Raw genomic sequence first — 17,901 nt, 5'->3', positions numbered from 1 at the left:
GGTAACTCGGAGGAAGTAGGTAGCAAGAGGAGAGAAAAGGACTTCTACTGAAAACCCAACTAGGCAAGAGCGCAGGTACGGAAAATCCACCCACTCTCACATATGCATTACAGAAGACACCAACAAACAAAAGACACTCTTGATCTTTTCTACAGTATTTGGTAACCAAGGAGCATTATTTTTGCCCACCTACAAACCCCCCTCTTGCTTTCCCAATTTCTTCCACTTTCCTTCTGCCTGCTGAAGCAGTAAGTCTGCCAATTATCCCCATGCTCTCCCCAGAGAAGGCAGCAATCTTGGCCGCTGAATTATGCTAAGTAGCAAACATGGATTTTAAACAGCCAATTCTGCCACTGATGACTGCGTTACCTTGATAGAGCCGCTTCTTCTACCGCATCCTTTCAAGGTAAGGCCATGTGAAAGACTTCCTGCGCACTCAACACATTAAAGACACACTAGAGAGGAGTCTTGAACTCAGCTGGGGCTTCTAGGTACCACAGACTTGTGATCAGAAAGAGTTATAGAAATTACTACCTTGGGTTTGAAGCCTTTAAGAAGAATTATCTCCAACCAGCACTCCGGATTAACAGATGAGTGCTTAAAGTTTCAGTCCCAGCAGTGAAACAGTTCCTTTGATGACCATAGCTGCTATGACAGGCTAGCAGGTCATCATTTTGCCTGACCTTTAAATATTATCACAGTACATCTTGATCTGCATTTAAGAAGTCATAAAAAACAGCACAGACAACACTATTCAGGAGCCAAGCAATCTGCCACAGATTCCAAAGGAGACATGAAACATCTGTCCTTCTCAAATGAGCTGCACACCGAACATACACTTTGAGGGCTCTGCCAACATCCAGAATAAGCCACAGTTTTTCTCCGAGTACAACTCACCTGAGCAGGGGATGGCAGAATAGTTTGTTATGCTCCGTGGAGCCTGAAGGTAACACTCGGCCTGATCAGTTCCAAGTACCACTTCATCTTCAGCTAGGGTTCAGCACCGATTTGAAGAAGGGAGATTTCAGCTAGGCACCTGCAACTCAGCTAACGAGACAACTTCTAACAGTTAGCAAGCAACGAGATTTCTTAGTGAGTGGTTCATTCGAAGGGCATGAAGTTATATCAAGAATCAGGTAAAAATCCCAATTAAGATTTCTGTGCAATTCAAGAGCACGTAGAAGAGCTGGTTTTCTCAGAGATAAGATGGATATCTTGCCGCATGCAGCAATCAATTGATTTTTAGGAGTCAACTGCCAGACTTCAGCGGCTTCCTCTTGCAGAATGCAGACAGTTGTTGGGCAAAAGGCTCGGACAGGCACAACTGTTAAAACATACCCAGGCTCCTAGACCCACAGAGCTAACAGCTGTGATCAGAACGTGTAGGAATCTGAGCACTGAGTCTTCTGTGTGAGCAATGTGGCTTAAGAGCTTCTATTCAAGAAACAGGTTACCAAGTCAAGAGGTGACCACTATACTATACCTTCTAGAGGCTGCAAAGATCATCCCCTTCTATCAACACACAAGGCAAGCAGCTTATCTTGGTGTGCCTAATTGCTTATCACACTCTGTCCAAAACCGATGCTTGGGAATAGCAGGGCAGAGCTTCGCATGCCTCTAAGGGCACCCTCCAGTTGCACAGGCAGGTCACGGTTCTCGGTCACATGAACGGCAAATCTTGTGTCAAAAGCAACTTCCAGCCTCTGTTCCCAAGGCAAAATTTGAGATACCGACTCCTTGGATTTCAGTGCAAGACTGGCCCTTGTAACATCTCTGCATGCCACATGGAAGAGGTTGGAAATCCAAGCCCACCTTGGACAGGGCTGCCTTTCTTCTCTGACATCTTGTTAAAAGGGAGGAAGCTTGTCTGCACCTCTGAAAGATATCTGACCCTTAGCTGTACTGCCATGCTGGCAAGAAAAGGAGGAGGGAACCTTGCGATTCAAGAGGGGTCTACTGCGGAGAAACTGCGTTTGGCTGGTTTTCATTTGGTGAATAATCCAGTCTTTGCCCAATGGGACAGCAACACGCAATACCTGCTCACCTTTATATTGCAAACAGCTCTTTTAGACAGACTTCAAACAGCAGCATTACTGGCTGAAAAAAAGGGGTGAGGGGGGGAACCCAGGAAGTCTCCCACTACACCAGACAAAATAGGGGGTGGGAGGAAAAAAGGATGAGGGAGGTTTTGAATCTGCCCTGGACAGAACATGTCATAGTCTTAACCTGCTATGGGGGAGATAAAGCAAATAGGATAGCAGAGACCAGAAAGCAGATTTATTAGGACCAACCAGGTAGATAAAAGATGGATGATCACCAAGGGATGACGTCTCTGTTTTGGAATAAAATAACAGCTAACTTCTAAAAGCATCTAGTCAGCTTTAGCATTTCATACACATGAAATTAGTGTCCACGCAAGAGTACTCTCATGAAACGACAGGATTTAAAGCAGCCAAGATAATTATCTAGATCCTTCTTTATCCCATTAGTGGTTTGCATTCGTGTCCTGGAACACCATAAGCGGATTGTTTGAGAATTATTTGCCCTCCGCTGATTCAATCCCGGTTGGAATTATCTTTATACCTCGGTACCAAGAAAAGAGATTACATCCTTTCCAGGGCTTGCTGCAATGCCCTCTTTTCTGAGACTCTTTCTATCTTTTGTTCTGCAAGGTGATAAAAAAAGAATTAGAAAACAATTGCCATTGACACGATTTTGCCCTGACCTCCTCTCCCGTCCCCACACAGACGTACGGGAAGAGGGGGACACACTCACCCCGCTGCATCCCTTGTACGAGATGGAGGTAGGAAACAGCGGTGCACCTGCACGGGATGGAGCTGACCAGGCCTGGTCATCAAATTATGCAGGACAGACTCAAAAAATGATCCTGGCTTCCTTTTGTACCGCTCTCCAATAATACAAGAACAAGGATGAAACTGTTATAGCCAATTAAACAAATCACTTCATGCACCAGAAAGAAGTGGAATTCACGGCAACGAGAGATCCCAGGGGCGTATGCTAAATGTCTCATTTCATGTTCTCCAGCAATATATGTCACTATGCAAGCTCAGATGGAGATAAAGCCAACATAATTCAAACAGCCAACACAATCCCTTGCTTCGAGGCCTAAAACAACAACAAGACAAAACTCTCCTCCCAGCCGCTCTAACCGCCTGCCAGGTTTTGTATTAATGGAAGAATTACATCTCCTTCCAGGACATCTCGTCTCCGTTGGGCATCCACTGCAGGAAAACACAGTCTGCATAGCAGTGAGGAAAGATTCCTGGACAACACAAAAACTATCTTTCCTCCATGTAGAAACACAAGAAAGTAAGTATTCAGACCTCGTATAAACAAGAATGCATGTATTTTTCAAAAAAGCATGTTTTACAGCTTTGTAATGAGATCTGTAGGAGAGTTATCTTTATAAACAAGCTATTAAAAGGGGGAGGAGGGACATAATAATAGCAGGTGCCAATTACTCAGCTCCCAGCAGAGAATTTTCAATTTCTCACCTTCCCCCAATGCAAGATGTGCCACTGTACGCCAGCACATTTATTTGCAAGTGTAACACCCTTCCAGAATATTTCTTCTCTCCCACTAAACAAAGATGCATTGCTGCTGTACCACCACTACATAGTGACAGTCCATTTCCCCACCAGCCTTGCCAGAGTTGGGACCAAAATGGCATTAAATTATTTTGAAGAGTGGAACAGCAGAAAATAAATAAAACAAAATTATCTTTTTATTTGACTACAGAATCTGGCCACTCCTACTGCCAATGAGGACAGCAAATTTAGGGTTTAATTGTGACTGCCAGGTTTGTGTCTCTGTAAATATGTGCTTAGCTTCAGGAACAAAACCCCAGTAATTATCTTGTTATTTTAAGACACAAGCATAGCTTCAGACAGTGAATGCTCACACTGGAATTGGAGCCATCAGAGAGATCCCATCCTCTGAGGCAAGCACACCAAGGTAATGATTAATACTACAAATGTAATCTGAGCCTTTAAAATCATTATTTCCAAAATCAGCAAATAATTACCAAGGCCTTCAGCAATCAATACTCAAGATAAATAGACAATTAAATTGCAAAAGAAACAGAAGAAAGTAGTTAATATTTGCCAAATACATGCCAAGCGCACTTTTTTGTGGTAACCAAATAATTCCAGTAAATAGATATTTCAGCTCACTGGAGAGGCACTTTCAGAAAGTAATAAATTAAACTAATAAAACAGACAGACAGGGTGGAACCAGACATTAATGAAACAAACTGATCTATAAGGAGCCAACCCACAATCCATGTCCTAATTATGTTCATTTACCATTCTGGTTTCTTACCCTCTCTCACCCTGGTCAGCTTTTTAGCTCAGTGAAAATAATGTTTCATGCAACTTTCCTGGAACGACAAAGCAGCGGATAATTTCAGAGAACAAATTAAGAAATTTGCACACAGCTGGAATTTGCATTTCCAATTTTTTAAAACACCTCTTGCCTGGTGGGCTGCTAGAGAGGGGCACTCCAATGACCACACAATATTAACTACTCACTCTTTTTTGCCATTTTGCTGCCTGGACCTCATCACCAACCTCAAATACCTGCTGAAAGAGGGAATGTGCTTCTACACACCTGTCCTGCTGCTGCCTTGCAGAGGGATTCATCTTTGGTGCCACTTTGTTGATGGAGGTGCTTGTTTGTGCCAGCCCCACGACACAAATGTGGATAAACCCTACCCTGAGAAATGTGCGGTCCAGGCACAAGACAAAAGACAAGCACAAGTAACCCGACCGATTCAGGGGGACACAACCAACAACCCTTCCATTTCACGCAGCACACCTACTCCTTGTGTGAACCTCTCAGGTTCACCAAAAAGACATCAGAAGTACCATCTGTGCACAATATTTACAATCAGCCAGCACTGTGCAAAGGGTGACACATCTGAACCAATGAGGATTTATTATCACAGTGGCCACCATCTCAAGTCAAGAGCTCAACATCTCACTTGGCCCCACTCGCAACCTTCAGGGTTAGGACATGGAGGAAACTACCCAATGGACCGCCTGTTGCCTCCCTTGGTCCTAGGCTTAAGCACACTCTGAGCAGAAGCATCAGCTCATCTGGACCACGAGCTCCTGGAAGGCACGGGTGCCCCCAGCTATTTCACAGGTCTCTGAAGGAGGATACTACACATCGCTAAGCCCGCTCCATCACTGCTGCAGTGGGAATTTACATTGCACTTCTGCGTCCAGCGATCAATAAAGTGCACATTCTCCCGCCGTGCCCTTTTCCTGGCGTTCGCCTCAGAAGATCACCTTTGATGACCTGTGACAACACAGACACTGGAGGCAACCGTCAGAGCGCTGCTGCCAGAGGTCTCGCGGCCAAGCTGATCGATCGCGCTAGCAGGGGTTGTGAGCCTTACGCTGAGTCCCGCAAGCCACCACAGACACACCAGGGGCAGCCTTGGCCAAGGCGGATGATGGCTCCATCGGGTCCCATGGGGCTCGTGCCCAGCATCTGATTCCAGCCCCACTCACTGTGAAGACCTTTTTGTCTCCTTTTTTGCTTTCTAGATCAAACAGATGTCTGTCCCTGAATCAGGAATGCTGAAGGGGGGGATATCTTAACAAGAAACATCAAATTTTTGCGTTTACAGCAGTCCAAGGCACTGGACACGTGCATACTTGGACCATGCATCGTCTGGGCTGGCCACGGCTCACGCACAAGAAGTTAACCTCCAGACTGGAGGAAAAATCTCTTCTCAGCCAGTCATGAGTACACATTAGCTGAAGACAACGGACATGAGACACTGGTCTGAAGGTGGACGAGATGGGAGACCTGGAGGAGGGACTCAGAGCAATCTCCACTCTGAACTGCAGGGCACTGGCGATACCTTCTTTCCCCAGCCACCCTACCCTCTGCTCAACCTTCCTACCAAAATGATGGCCTGGAGTTAGGGGAGCCACGTTATTTGGTAAGCATCCGGTGAAGTTCCTGGAACAGTGAATAATTCAAAACGGACGAGATTAAGAGAGGGAGAGACATGTGAGAAGAAGTCTGTCCTACTTATTTTCCACAAAAATCAAAGGAAAAAGAAAGGTCAGGAGAGGAAATAGAGGCCAATGGAAGACAAAGAGAAATGAGATATCAAAGACAACTGTGGAGAAAATGCAATGAGATATGACATGAAAAAGGAATAGTTAAAACACGAAAGGCAAGATCAAAAAAAAGGCAAAAGATCACAGTCTGAGGCTACAGAGGAGGGAGAGGAGACCACCACACAGTTTTCACCAGCATTAACTGAATAATTCATTTGACAGGTATTTTTCTGTGGCAGTTGTTAAGTCTGAGAGAGTCCAACACCATCCAGATCCATCCGCCCTACAATCAATACAGATATTTTTCTTGCTCCTCAAATTGCAGGCAGTGATGTGCAATGGGTACGCGGCACGGCAGCTCTGCTCCTCTGAGCTCCCATCCGTTGGGGAGCGGAGGAGCACAGCAGCACGGTCTTCACTAGGAAACTTTCCCCAGCTTCTTCTGCATGAAGATCTTGTCGTTAATGACAGGCTTAGTGTTTTTACAATGCTTTGAATAAAACAGGCTGGACAAACACGTATCCTTAGCACGTGTTTTTTAAGCAGGTCATACCTCAGGGTTAGAAATGTTTCTACAATTATATGCAAGGGGTTTGCACAAGTTTTGTGGTGCTGCAGGGCTCCTATCAGGCCAACCATGAAATTCTTCAGAGCAATGACAATACCTACAAGATTTATTACAGCGTACATTCAAGGAGCAAGGGACAAAAAAGGTCTCCAGGTTAAACCTTATTTCCTGAAAGCTCTTGCCATCACAGAGAGAGGGAAGAAAAAAAAGCTATGCTATTTAAGGGAGTCTTAAAGACGTGATCGGGATGACCTTTGAGGAACTGATGTAACCAGTTAGTGGCACTGACACGGGTCAATGCCATGCTCTTCCCTGGTTTGGTAACTGTCCTAATACCAACAAGTCTTAAAATACAAGTGCAACAATTATGGTGGAAATTAAATTGACAATGCAACTCAACAAAACCCATCAGGAAAATAAAAGCTAGGAGGATATTAATTTTTACACAGAAGCTCCTTTAAAACCCAACTATTTACATTTTAATGCTATTGCTGTCCACTGTAAAATAAGCAGAAATGAGAACAACTTGCACAAGTACGTTGGGTGACTTCAAAACACAGAGCAACCTTTGAGTAAGTATTTACGCTGTACATAGCACAAGAGGGCAGGAATATTTAAATATTAGCAGAGTCATTCCCAGACAGGGTCATGCAGGAGAGCAGATGAAGTTACAGCGCTGTCTCTGTGCATCGGAGGTGCGTCCATGGCAATGCACTGATCTCGGAGACAAGAATGTGACTTGACACCAGGACAGAAACAGAAGGAGAAGCGGCCAACGGCACGATTAACGCAGAAAGAGAGATTATTTCAAATAGAAATCTGCCCTTCCCAGATTCTCTGATTTCACAACGGAAGCCTGACACGAGCCGTTTTTAAGCGGTGGCTCAAAACACAAAGCAAAAAAGGATATAACTGAATAACCCCCCCCGCCCCCACGCACACTCCAATTAACATTAAAAAGGCAAAAAAATGCACTTCCCTGTCCAAGACAACAATCAGCTCCCCAAATCAGGAAGTTATTAAACAGATGCTTGATCGGCAATCCCTGCAAAGCCTCTCTTAACAAGAGAGTTAACCTTCGAGCCCCGGCAAAAGCCCTTTGCTTATTTTAATAGTTTTCATGAGCCTTTAATTTGCTCAGTAACTTCTGCCTCCACGGCAACCCTCTCCAGCCCCCAAGCCCAGCTGACCTCTGACGTTCCCATTTGTGGAAAAACAAAAAAGCCAAAATTAGAATCGCCATAATACCAATGGCATTAGAAATCTTCACATAAAACGTAAACCTTTGTTTCCAAAAACTTTTCGGGGGTTGCTTGGCCCCCCAGGAGACCATCAAGGAAGTCTGCAGCCAGGAGCACCACAACTCCGAAGGGACAAACAGCTCTGCCCAGGCTCGGCTGGCGCGAGCGGGTGCAGAGCCTTTTCATCGACTCTACAGACATTTCAGCCTCATCGCCAGGATTTTCAAATCCAAAGGCAAGGAAAGAAAAGCAAGACAGAGCGAGCTGCCTGGAACAGCCGAGGGTTTTTGTTAACCCTGTTGTTTCAAACTCAGGCTTGCAAATCTCAGCTTGCATTCACTGGTGTCAACGGGAGACAAGTATTTAGCCACTTACTACTTCAGAAGTAAACTCACGTTCTTGAAACAAAGCTATGCAAAGGCTTTTTGCAACCCAACCCTAAGTAGGGTCATGTTTTCCCATTAGTGGCTATAAGCAGAGACACACTGTACTTTCCTCGCGCTGTGAGCTGGACATGCCAGCAGAAGATCTTCTCTGCTCTCACCCCAAACAGCCCCATCGCCGTGGACCTCGGGTCCAGACCGTGGTTTCCTGGAGATGCCTGGCCAGCACCTGCAGCGGTGCGTGGGTGCACAGCTCAGCACCGAGCTGGACTGCCTTACACGACACAGCGGGCATTTGTTAGCGTTTCTGCATGTCGTTAGCGGAAAGGGCGATCAGTTCTTTGGGGACTGGTTTGGTTTTTGTGAGCAGGGAGAGCTGATACAAACCGCTGCACTTAATGCAGCAGGGAACCAAAGTAACCTGCAGTAGCCTGTCTGCAGTTTTGCCAAATTTATCACCAAAGCAGTCTCTTCGTAATTTAGTAGGCTTCAAAGCTGTCTGGAGATGACTGGCAGCTTCACTTAAACTAGCAAGCTATAGATTTGTTTTACCCTAAACACTAAGTGAATAATCAGTGAACATTCAGAATATAAGCACAAATCAATGATTTCTTTCGGATGAATCAAATAGAATCACAAATTGGGAATGGTTTTGTTATGGAACAGACGTAAACCAAGAGAAGGAGCTGATAAAACTGGGTTTATGTGTTACCTCTTCTGCCTGCGTCTCTCCTGCACACTGCCCTAGTCGCAGGTCTCACAGGAAGCACAGCTGTCCTCCAAAGCCTTGTGACGAGAAATGTCACTACCCCTCTAAAGCAGAGGGGAGCTGAGGTGTAAAACCAGCTGAGCGACTTTCCCAAAATCGTGAGAGATGCAGCAAAGCAAGGACCTGACTCCAGGTCTCCTAAGAGCCCCGGAACACTCTTCTAGTTATGGGAATATCCTCGTCCTCTCCTGGTAACAGAAAGTCCATCACACAGCTATAGTTGGAGCAGCGAGGGCATCTGAAAACGTGCACACGAAGCACAGATCAAAAGCACAGCTTAAGAACCTAACAAAAGCTACAAAGAAATAGAAACAGAAATACTGTCGACTCCAGACAATGAAAGATTTATTCTGATAAATGCATATCAACAGACTGCACAGTGTCACTCGCTCTCGGGATGAATTTGGTCAAATCATACGCAAGATAATTTTGCAAACGCTGCTGCATTCCAGCCACCAATTACACCCGACGCACCACAAAGACCAAGTCAAGGCTCTCAGAAATGCTCGCGCACATCCTATTTCTCATGCATTTTAATGGCAGGCTTCTAAACGCTACAGCTCCTTAGCCCAGCCCCACCGGCACTTCCTCAGACATCAGAAGTGCTCGTTGGAGCCGCCGTCCTCACTCCCACCGCTAAACGCTCCACGTGGGCGCAGGGTCGGACCTCGGCGCGGCGAGACACCCCAGCTTCGAGCAGGGCTTTTATTCGCAACGCTTGACGGCACGGCAGCGGCAGCCAGCGTCCCAGGCCTCAGGAGGAAGCTGTTGGACATGGGAACTGGGTAAGAGGACCGAAAAGGGAGCAGAACTCCTGGTACTGCAACAGGAGATGCAGCCCTTACTTAGCAGTATCATAAGCTTCGCCTCTGCTGCTTCGAGAGGATTAGTGTTCACGGTTTTTATGCACTACACAATATGACTTTGTAAACTCATCCAGAGAAGCTTCCCTCCAGGCCTGACGCTGTACCCGAGTCTAGTTCCCACAAAAGACACCCAGCAACCCACCGGCTCACCCAGCGCGCAGCCCGGAGCGCGGGTGCGATGCCACCTCCTCCTGCACCACCAAGTAAGCACCGCTTCTTTACGGAGATGCTGTCCGAGCCCGGCCAGCTGCGAGCCGGCTGCGAGGGGAATCAGAGCAGTGTTTGCACTGGAGCTAGCGCCCTGTGCCAAGCGGTAATAAATACCCCCGTATCCCGTTACCAGCCGCCCTCGTGAGAAACTCTCGTTGCCTCCCGTTTTCCCTGCCACGTTGGCGAGCCAGAGGAAGACCCTCGGCTCTAGCTCTTGAAAGCTGGGATCAGGAATGAAATCCTCCACTCTACTTCAGACAAACCCTGGAAGGCAGCGTTTTACAGTCATGCTTCAAGGGAAAATTAAGACAGTAAAGAGAGCTTTAGACGCAAGGCGGAGAGCACTGACAAATACAGGCTTTTCTCCTTCATCCCTGTTCACCACCCAGCCGGTTTCCAGTTACCTACCTTTACACATGACATTGCTCAAGCCGAATTTTGTTTTCCCCCCACGCACTCACTTCTTCTGACTCAGCGCTATTACTGCCTTCGCTCCAGCTACTAACTGAAGCAGCGCTTGCGGCTGGAACGAACAAAAATGACGTTAAGTTTCGTTCTGCCTCCCAAAATTTGACGCTTCTTTGTCTAAGGTCTAGCCAAGGCGAGAGAGAAAGACCACAGGCTCAGAGCAGCGCCGAGATACTCCCGCAGTATGTGAACAGTGTGTCCTTAACCGAGTTGTGTATATCTATTTTCAAACACTTTCACAACTCCCACGGGAAGAACAATTCCCGTGATATGAGCATCCAAAGTACTGCACGATAAAAACTGATGTTACTGGTTTTAAATCACTGTATGTGGAGCATCTGAACTTCCCGGGCAAATCTACATGTATAGAGATGGCTGCAACTTAAGCTTTATGGTGGAACTAGACATAGAGCTAGAACTAGACATAGAGCTGACTGGCACTGGATAACTAAACCGTTAAAATTTGAGGAAAAAAATTGCCAAAGAAGTCCGCACGGGAAACTTGGGTACGGAGCCTTTCTAAGCTATGGAGTTGAACCCTGGAGGTTAAAGACCCAACCTCAACAGGCAACGTTTCCTTCACTACAGAGCAGTATGTCAAGGGTCTCCTAAAAAAATTCATGTTTTCCTCCTCATGCACAAGGGCTTTATCCCAATTTGACGTTCAGTCGTTCATGCACCGCAGCTGTCGGAGCTGCACAAGCGCAGATGCTGATGGCAGACAGCTCGAGCCGAGCTCCTTGGCGCTGTGGCTCACGCGCCAAGCAAGAAAGGGTAAACTGAATGAGCAGTTGGGGCTTCCTACAAGACAGCTGGTCTCATCTACTGTCAAGATGTAGAATTTCCTCTTCAATTCAAAAAAAAAGAATCAAAATGACATAAAACACCTAAAGAAAACAACGAAAAAAAATCCTGCTGCATTTATGGCTTCTAGGGTAGGCTGCAACGGAAAGCCAGGGAAAAGGGAAGGGTTGCAAAGGGATGGAGACAAGGTATGTGACAGGTCGGTCCGTCAAGATGAGGTCCAACATTACGGAGGAGAGCTGAACAATTTTCATCACTTGAAAGAAAAAAAATTAATAGCAAGCAGTTTAAATTTGTCCCCTCTCATCTCATCTGCTCATGTGACTATCTAAAGTTATAAAAGCTGCTTATTTTTACTGAGCCCTCAGTAAAACATCCCTTATAATCACCACCTACTGCATGCCAGCGACTCAACTTGCCAATGCTTCCTTACGCCTTCCCAGAGGATTAATGATCTGACCACAGGGCACTTCCCAAAACTGAATCCTACAGTCCCAGCTGATGGTCACAGGTTACAGGGGAGTTTCTTTCAAGGAGGTTGTTTGTTGAAAGTTAAATTGTGCTTAAACCTAAAACCAACGAAGAGAGCAAATTAAGCTCTCGCTGCAAGACAGACACCCACCAGTCACTGCAATTGCACGACATCAACCGTAGGATCGGGGAGCCAAACTCCATGCTAGAATAACAAGGAATCAGGCGAAGTCCCAGCCACTCCTCCTGCCCAGCTTCTGGAGGGCTTGTGGTGTGGGGAAGAAGAGTGGAGGATGAACACACACCCTTAGACCTCCACGCGCCTCGCCAAATCCCACCTGGCAGCCTCAGCACCCTGCACCACTCTGAAATTCTTGCTGATTTTTAATGCTTTCATACATTAGCAGTTTGGTTTGTGTTATTGGAGACTGCCCTTCTCCTTTCACTCCAGCAGACTGTTTCAGCTCTCATTCATAACTGGATCTAGAGAGCATTTGTTTTTGCACACCAAGAGGTCAAAGCTTTACTAATAGCCACATCACAGCAAAACACCATTAGCAGGTACATAAACACGGAATTGGTTACAGAAAAGCAGCTCTACAGCTGGTTTGACCTGTTTTATTTTCTTTCATTTAATTGTGTTGTCCTCCCAACTGAGAGTGGGAAGACAAAGGCAAGCGGGCTCTGCGATGCCTTACACATGTTTTAAAATCATTTTATCCCCCATCTGAGGCAATTTGGGACAACATCCCAGCCTTCACCAGAATGCAACAACACAAACAGCTAGAGATCGCTGGGAATTGCTTCCAGTTACTCATGGGGACAGATGATGCTACAGAAGACTGGCAAACACAAAGCCTGTCTTACAAAAATAAAGGGATGGGGATGATGAGGATCCAGGAAATCATCGAATAATCAGCTTAACTCCAATTGAAGCACTTAGAAGACAACGAGCAGTTAAGCAAGACCTAACCTTTGTTTATCAAGAACAAATCACATCAAATCTATCTTATCTTCTCTTGTGACCCCGTAATATGACTCATAGGTAGGAGAGCAGACGCAGATGTCTTGCCCTGCTTTTAGAGAGGCCTCTGATCCTGTCTCACGTGAAGCTCAACACAGTCTGGACTAAACTATCACAAGGTGGGTACACCAGTGCTGGGAAAACTGTCGGTGAATTGGTCATTGCCTTTTGAGCACAGACTGGGAGGCCCTTATTGAACCGGCTGCCACGGGAACCTGCCCCAGACCTGATATTGTTCGGTGTTTTTCTTCACGACTTAGCTGATGGCACAGAGAACATGCTGATTAAATGTGAAGGCTACACCAAGCTGAGAGGGACTGCAAGACGCGGGAGGAAAGGATCAGAATTTGAAACAATCCCGACACTTCAGGAGAAAAAGCCTGAAGAAAAACATATGCAATTCAACAAGTGTGAGGTAATGCGTTTCCGTAAGAATGATTAACTGGACAAATATAAGATGGAGAAATGAAAAGCAAGGAAAAAGAAGAAGCACAGAAGGGATAAAAGGAATTGAACATGAGTCACCTACGGCAAAAGTAAAACATAAACACACTGGGATGCACAAACAAGATCATTGTATATAAGAGACATGAAGCAATCCCTCACTCTCCTGAGCGGCAAGGCAGCAAATTATGTTCTGTTTCCTGCGTTAAGCATCACTCTCCAAGAAAGATGATAGACGAGAAAAGAGTCACAAGAACAACCACAGGCCAAGAACACATGACCTAAAAGGTATGATGAAAGGAACTAGCATGGTTCAAACTACAGTAGCAAGGACTAAGAAGAGACACGGTAGTAATTTCCAAATATCTAACAAGGTCCTGCAAAGACGGAAAGAATGAACTTCTCTACATGTGTCCAATAAATAAAAAAAGAGCACTCATGAAACCAAGCTGAAGGAAAAGAAATTTCAGTTTACATTTAAAAAAAAATCTAATGGCAGGGCTGTTTAATGTTAAATAGATTGTCAGGGGAGCTTAGGCATCTCTGTCATTTGAGGTTTTTAAGAATGAACACGATAAACATCTGTCAGGAAGGGCTTAGGTATCACTGATCCTGCGTAGGGGCAGGAGATGGACTGAATGACCTCTCAAGGTCTTCTCCAGCTCTGTATTAAATGACGGCATGATACGTAAATGACCATAATAGCAGGAAACCTGCTGTGTTGACACAGGCTGACCCATGTTATTTGTAACCTGTTGTTGCTGTCAGAGCAAAATATATATCCTAGGGATGGTCCTACCAAAAAGGACCGAGACAGTTGTTCCCCCAAGGTTATTATTTTGACACTTAAATGCGCAAAGGGAAAAAAAGCTACTTCTTAGGAAACAAAAGCGAGTCAAAGGATAACGTGGTCCAGCCATGGATGATCCCTTAAATAAAGGTTTGAGAATAATCTGTTTTCTGCAGTCACTTTTTAAGTAAGCCTTTTTATGTGGGCCACCCCACTCCAGAAAACAGGCCTTACTGCTCAGAGCCCATGTAACACCGCACATGGGGTTTGCTTCTTCGGGGGAGCTGCAAACAGAACAACGGGCCAGCAGCGAGCGCGAGCGGCTCTCCTGTACATACAGGCTCTCTCTCTGCCTGTGCGTACCTTCCCCAAGGTCTAGCCTTGCTGGTTGAAAGCACATACAACGAAAGCTGGTTGTGCAAACATGTTGTCCAGCTACAACGCCAACAGCAAAGGCTGACCGTTCAGACAGCTGGAGATGCTCCTGCACTAAACCAATGCAAAACCCCCGTTATCCAAACCTCTGCGGGGAGGCAGCTATAACGGGATTTAAACCGTGTCGGTGATGCGGCAGGAAAACCTTCCAGCTCATGAGCAAGGCACAGGAGCCAAAGCGGCCGACCTTCAGCGCCGAGGCCCGGAGGAGCTCCCCGGCGGTGGCCGGGGGCACGAGCCAGGGGACGCGGCAGCCCCGCGGTGCCCCTGCCCTGCGGCCGGGGAGGAGCCGAGCTGACACGCACCTCGGCAGCCACGGGGGGGGCCAGAAACCCCCTGCCAGGGCTGCCCGGCTCCCCGAGCGCCGCGGGGCCACGGCGGCAGAGCGAGCCACGGCGGGCGCTTCGCGGGGCGGCAGGGGAGGGTCGGCTAAACGGCGAGCGGGAGGAGGGGGGCGAGGGCCAGACGGGCAGAGAGCCCGGCTTTAACGGCGTCTAAAACTGCAGGAACTGGCAGGGTCGAGTAACTAACACCGGCACACGAGGTCTGCGCACCAACACCCACGACAGACCCAGATGCCGTTCAGAAGCAACGACCACAATCCTTCCTCCAGGCCAGCGTAAATCTGCTGCATTGCTTCAGCGGGTGACAGGATGGGGAAGAGGGACTATTACACTGTCAGGAGAAACTAGAGGTGAGCACCTCAGGGACGTCTGTGCTGGGACTCTCCCGCGATCAAACCGGGGCAGGGCCCGAATCCTGGGCTCACGGCTGAACTCGAGGCAGAACCAGCATGTTTTTAAGCAGCGATGCTGAGTCCTCGCGCCGAAGGACCGGCCCCACGCGTGGGTGAGCTATGGGCACCCGGGCCCTGCCCGCAGGCGCTGGAGCTGCTTGCGGGGGGGGGGGGGGGCACTGCCTTCGAGACCACCTGCGACAGCGGCCCCACTCCGAAAACCCAGCTCTCCGCTCACCCCCCGCTGCCTCGGAAACCTCCCCAGCACCCGAGGGCTCCTCGGAAGTGCTGGAGTCGCAACTCCTCCGTGAGCATTTAAACCGCGTGGCTCCTGTGTCCTGCAGAGATTTCTGCTGCAAACCCGGGGGGAGGGAGAGGGGCAGAAGGGCACCCCGAAGGAGGAAGCCGAGGAGGTCTCTGCCCGGATGAGGTGCACCTGCGCCAGGCATCCGCGGCCGCCCCGCTCCCCAGCCCGCCGGCAGCTCAGGCAGGTCTGGCACCCCACGCTCCTCCCTGGGGCCACACCGCAGCACCTGCACCCTGCGGGGGCCGGGGTCCCACAGGTCCCGCGGGATCCCACGGGATCCTTCCAGGGCAGGACCCGTGTCCTGTTGGGGCCCTCCAGGACAGGATCCCATGGAGTCTGGTGTGATCCTACTGTGTCAGAGTCACACAGGATCCCAGGGGGTCCCATGGAGTCAGGATCTGACAGGGTCCCACTGGATCCTTTCAGGTCAGGATCCCCCAAGCTCCCCCAGGGTCAGAATCCTATGGGATCCTTCCATGTCAAGATCGCACCGGGTCCCCCTGGATCCTCCCAGGTGAGGATCCCTCCAGCTCCCCCAGGCTCCTGCAGGGTCAGGATCCCCCCGGATCCTCCCAGGTCAGGATCCCCCCGGCTCCTGCAGGGTCAGGATCCCACCGGGTCCCACGGGGTCCTCCCCGGCCTGGGCCCCCCGGCTCCCGCGGGTGAGGATCCTGCGGGACCCTGCCAGCTCGGGGTCCCGCGAGGTCCGGCTCCCCCCGGCCCGGCCCGGCCCACCGGTGCCGCGGTCCCCGCCGGGCCCGGCCTCTCCCGGGTCTGGGGGTGCCGAGCGGGGGGGGGTCCGCGGCGCCGGCGCAGCCGCCGCAGAGGCGGCGGGAGCGGAGCGGCCCGGCCCGGCCCGGCCCACCTTACCTTTGTGCCCGCCGAAGGCGCCGTACCAGGAGAGCGAGAGCAGGGCGCAGAGGCAGCCGAGCAGCAGCGTGAGCGCCGTGCCGCTGCGGAGCCTCATCGCCTCCTCGGCGGCGGGGGCGGCCGCATGTCCCGGGCGCGGCGCGGCGCGGCCTGGGCGGCCCCGGGGGCCCCGGCGAGCGCGGAGCGGGGCGCGACGCCCGCATGCAGCGAGCCGCGCCGCTCCGCTCCGCGCCGGGCCGCGCCGCGCCGGGCGGGCGGGCGGGGCGGGGCGGGGGCGGGGCGGGGTCGAGGGGCGGAGCCGAGGGGTGGGGCGGAGCCGGGGCAGAGGGGCGGGGCAGAGGGGCGGGGCCGTGGCTGAGGGGCGGGGCCGTGGCTGAGGGGCGGGGCGGGGCCGGGGTTGAGGGGCGGGGCCGGGGCTGAGGGATGGGGCGGGACCGGGGTTGAGGGGCGGGGCGGGGCCGGGGCTGAGGGGCGGGGCCGGAGCTGAGGGGCGGGGCGGGGGCCGGGGGAGGTGCCGCGGGGCGACAGCGCTCCCGTGTGGGAGTCTGGGGCGCTGCGGGCGACGGGGGGCGGTGGGAGGGGTGTGCGTGTGCCTGGGCGAGTGTGGGTGAGTGTGACTGTGTGTGATGGTGTGGGTGTGTGTGACTGGGTGTGTGATTGGGTGTGCATGCGTGTGTGTGAGTGCATAAATGTATGCATGTGTGTGTGTGACTGCTTGCACACGTGTGTCTGTGGTTGTGTATGTGACTGTAGTTTGTGTGTATGTGGATGGCTGTGTAGTGGGGTGTGGGTGGGTGTGCATGTGCATGTGTGTGTGCACGTGTGCATGCATGTGTGTGTGCCTGGGTCTGTGTGTGTGTCCCCGCATGTGCATGGCTCCACAGGGGTGTGTGCTCACCCGTACGTCTGCGAGTGTGTGCGCACGGGTGCCCGTGCGCGTGCGGGGTGCCTGCCTGCCTCTCCATGTGTCGGGCTGTGCGCACGGGCCCTGGGACCGAGGTGTGCCTGCAGCACCGTGGCGAGGGGTGCGCAGGCCCACGGGTGGGTGTCCTCGTGCACGCACCGCCATGCACGTCCGGGTGTGCGGCGTGCGTGCGTGCGTGTGTGTGTGTGCATGCACCTGCAGCCCCACGTACGAGGGCGTGTGCAGGATGGAGCCCGCGGGCGCCGTGCCGCCCCGCTGCCCTGCTCGCTGCAGCTTTGCACTGCGTTTTCGCTGACATTTTTGCAAAAACCTTTTGTTTTAGTTAAGGAAACAGCATCTAACGTTTATTGAGGCAAAATCGGTGGCAGGTGAGCACCGCCGGCAGAAGCGGCCAGCCCTGCTCCCCCGAGGCACCCGGTGTTCGGGGCCGAGAGCCTTGAGCTGCCGATCAGGGCGCAGGGCAGGAGAAATCAGGCTTAGAAATACCCTCGG

The 17,901-nt window shown here is 50.3% G+C and overlaps 1 protein-coding gene across 1 annotated transcript in view; it reads right to left on the bottom strand.

Moving 5' to 3' along the window:
- The window catches only part of MGAT4B (alpha-1,3-mannosyl-glycoprotein 4-beta-N-acetylglucosaminyltransferase B), a 54,111-nt gene extending 37,377 nt beyond the window's left edge, over positions 1-16,734 (bottom strand). Inside the window, exon 1 of the mRNA XM_064521059.1 lies at positions 16,485-16,734. Coding sequence (XP_064377129.1) covers positions 16,485-16,581 — 97 coding nt within the window. The 5' untranslated portion in view covers positions 16,582-16,734. The remainder of the gene's footprint in view (positions 1-16,484) is intronic.
- Positions 16,735-17,901: the final 1,167 nt, after the last annotated feature.

The sequence above is a fragment of the Dromaius novaehollandiae genome, chromosome 15 (genome assembly GCF_036370855.1).
Source record: "Dromaius novaehollandiae isolate bDroNov1 chromosome 15, bDroNov1.hap1, whole genome shotgun sequence".
NCBI classification, from domain to species: domain Eukaryota; kingdom Metazoa; phylum Chordata; class Aves; order Casuariiformes; family Dromaiidae; genus Dromaius; species Dromaius novaehollandiae.
The sequence above is the reverse complement of the archived record's forward strand: the minus strand, read 5'-3'. Positions and strand labels throughout refer to the sequence as shown.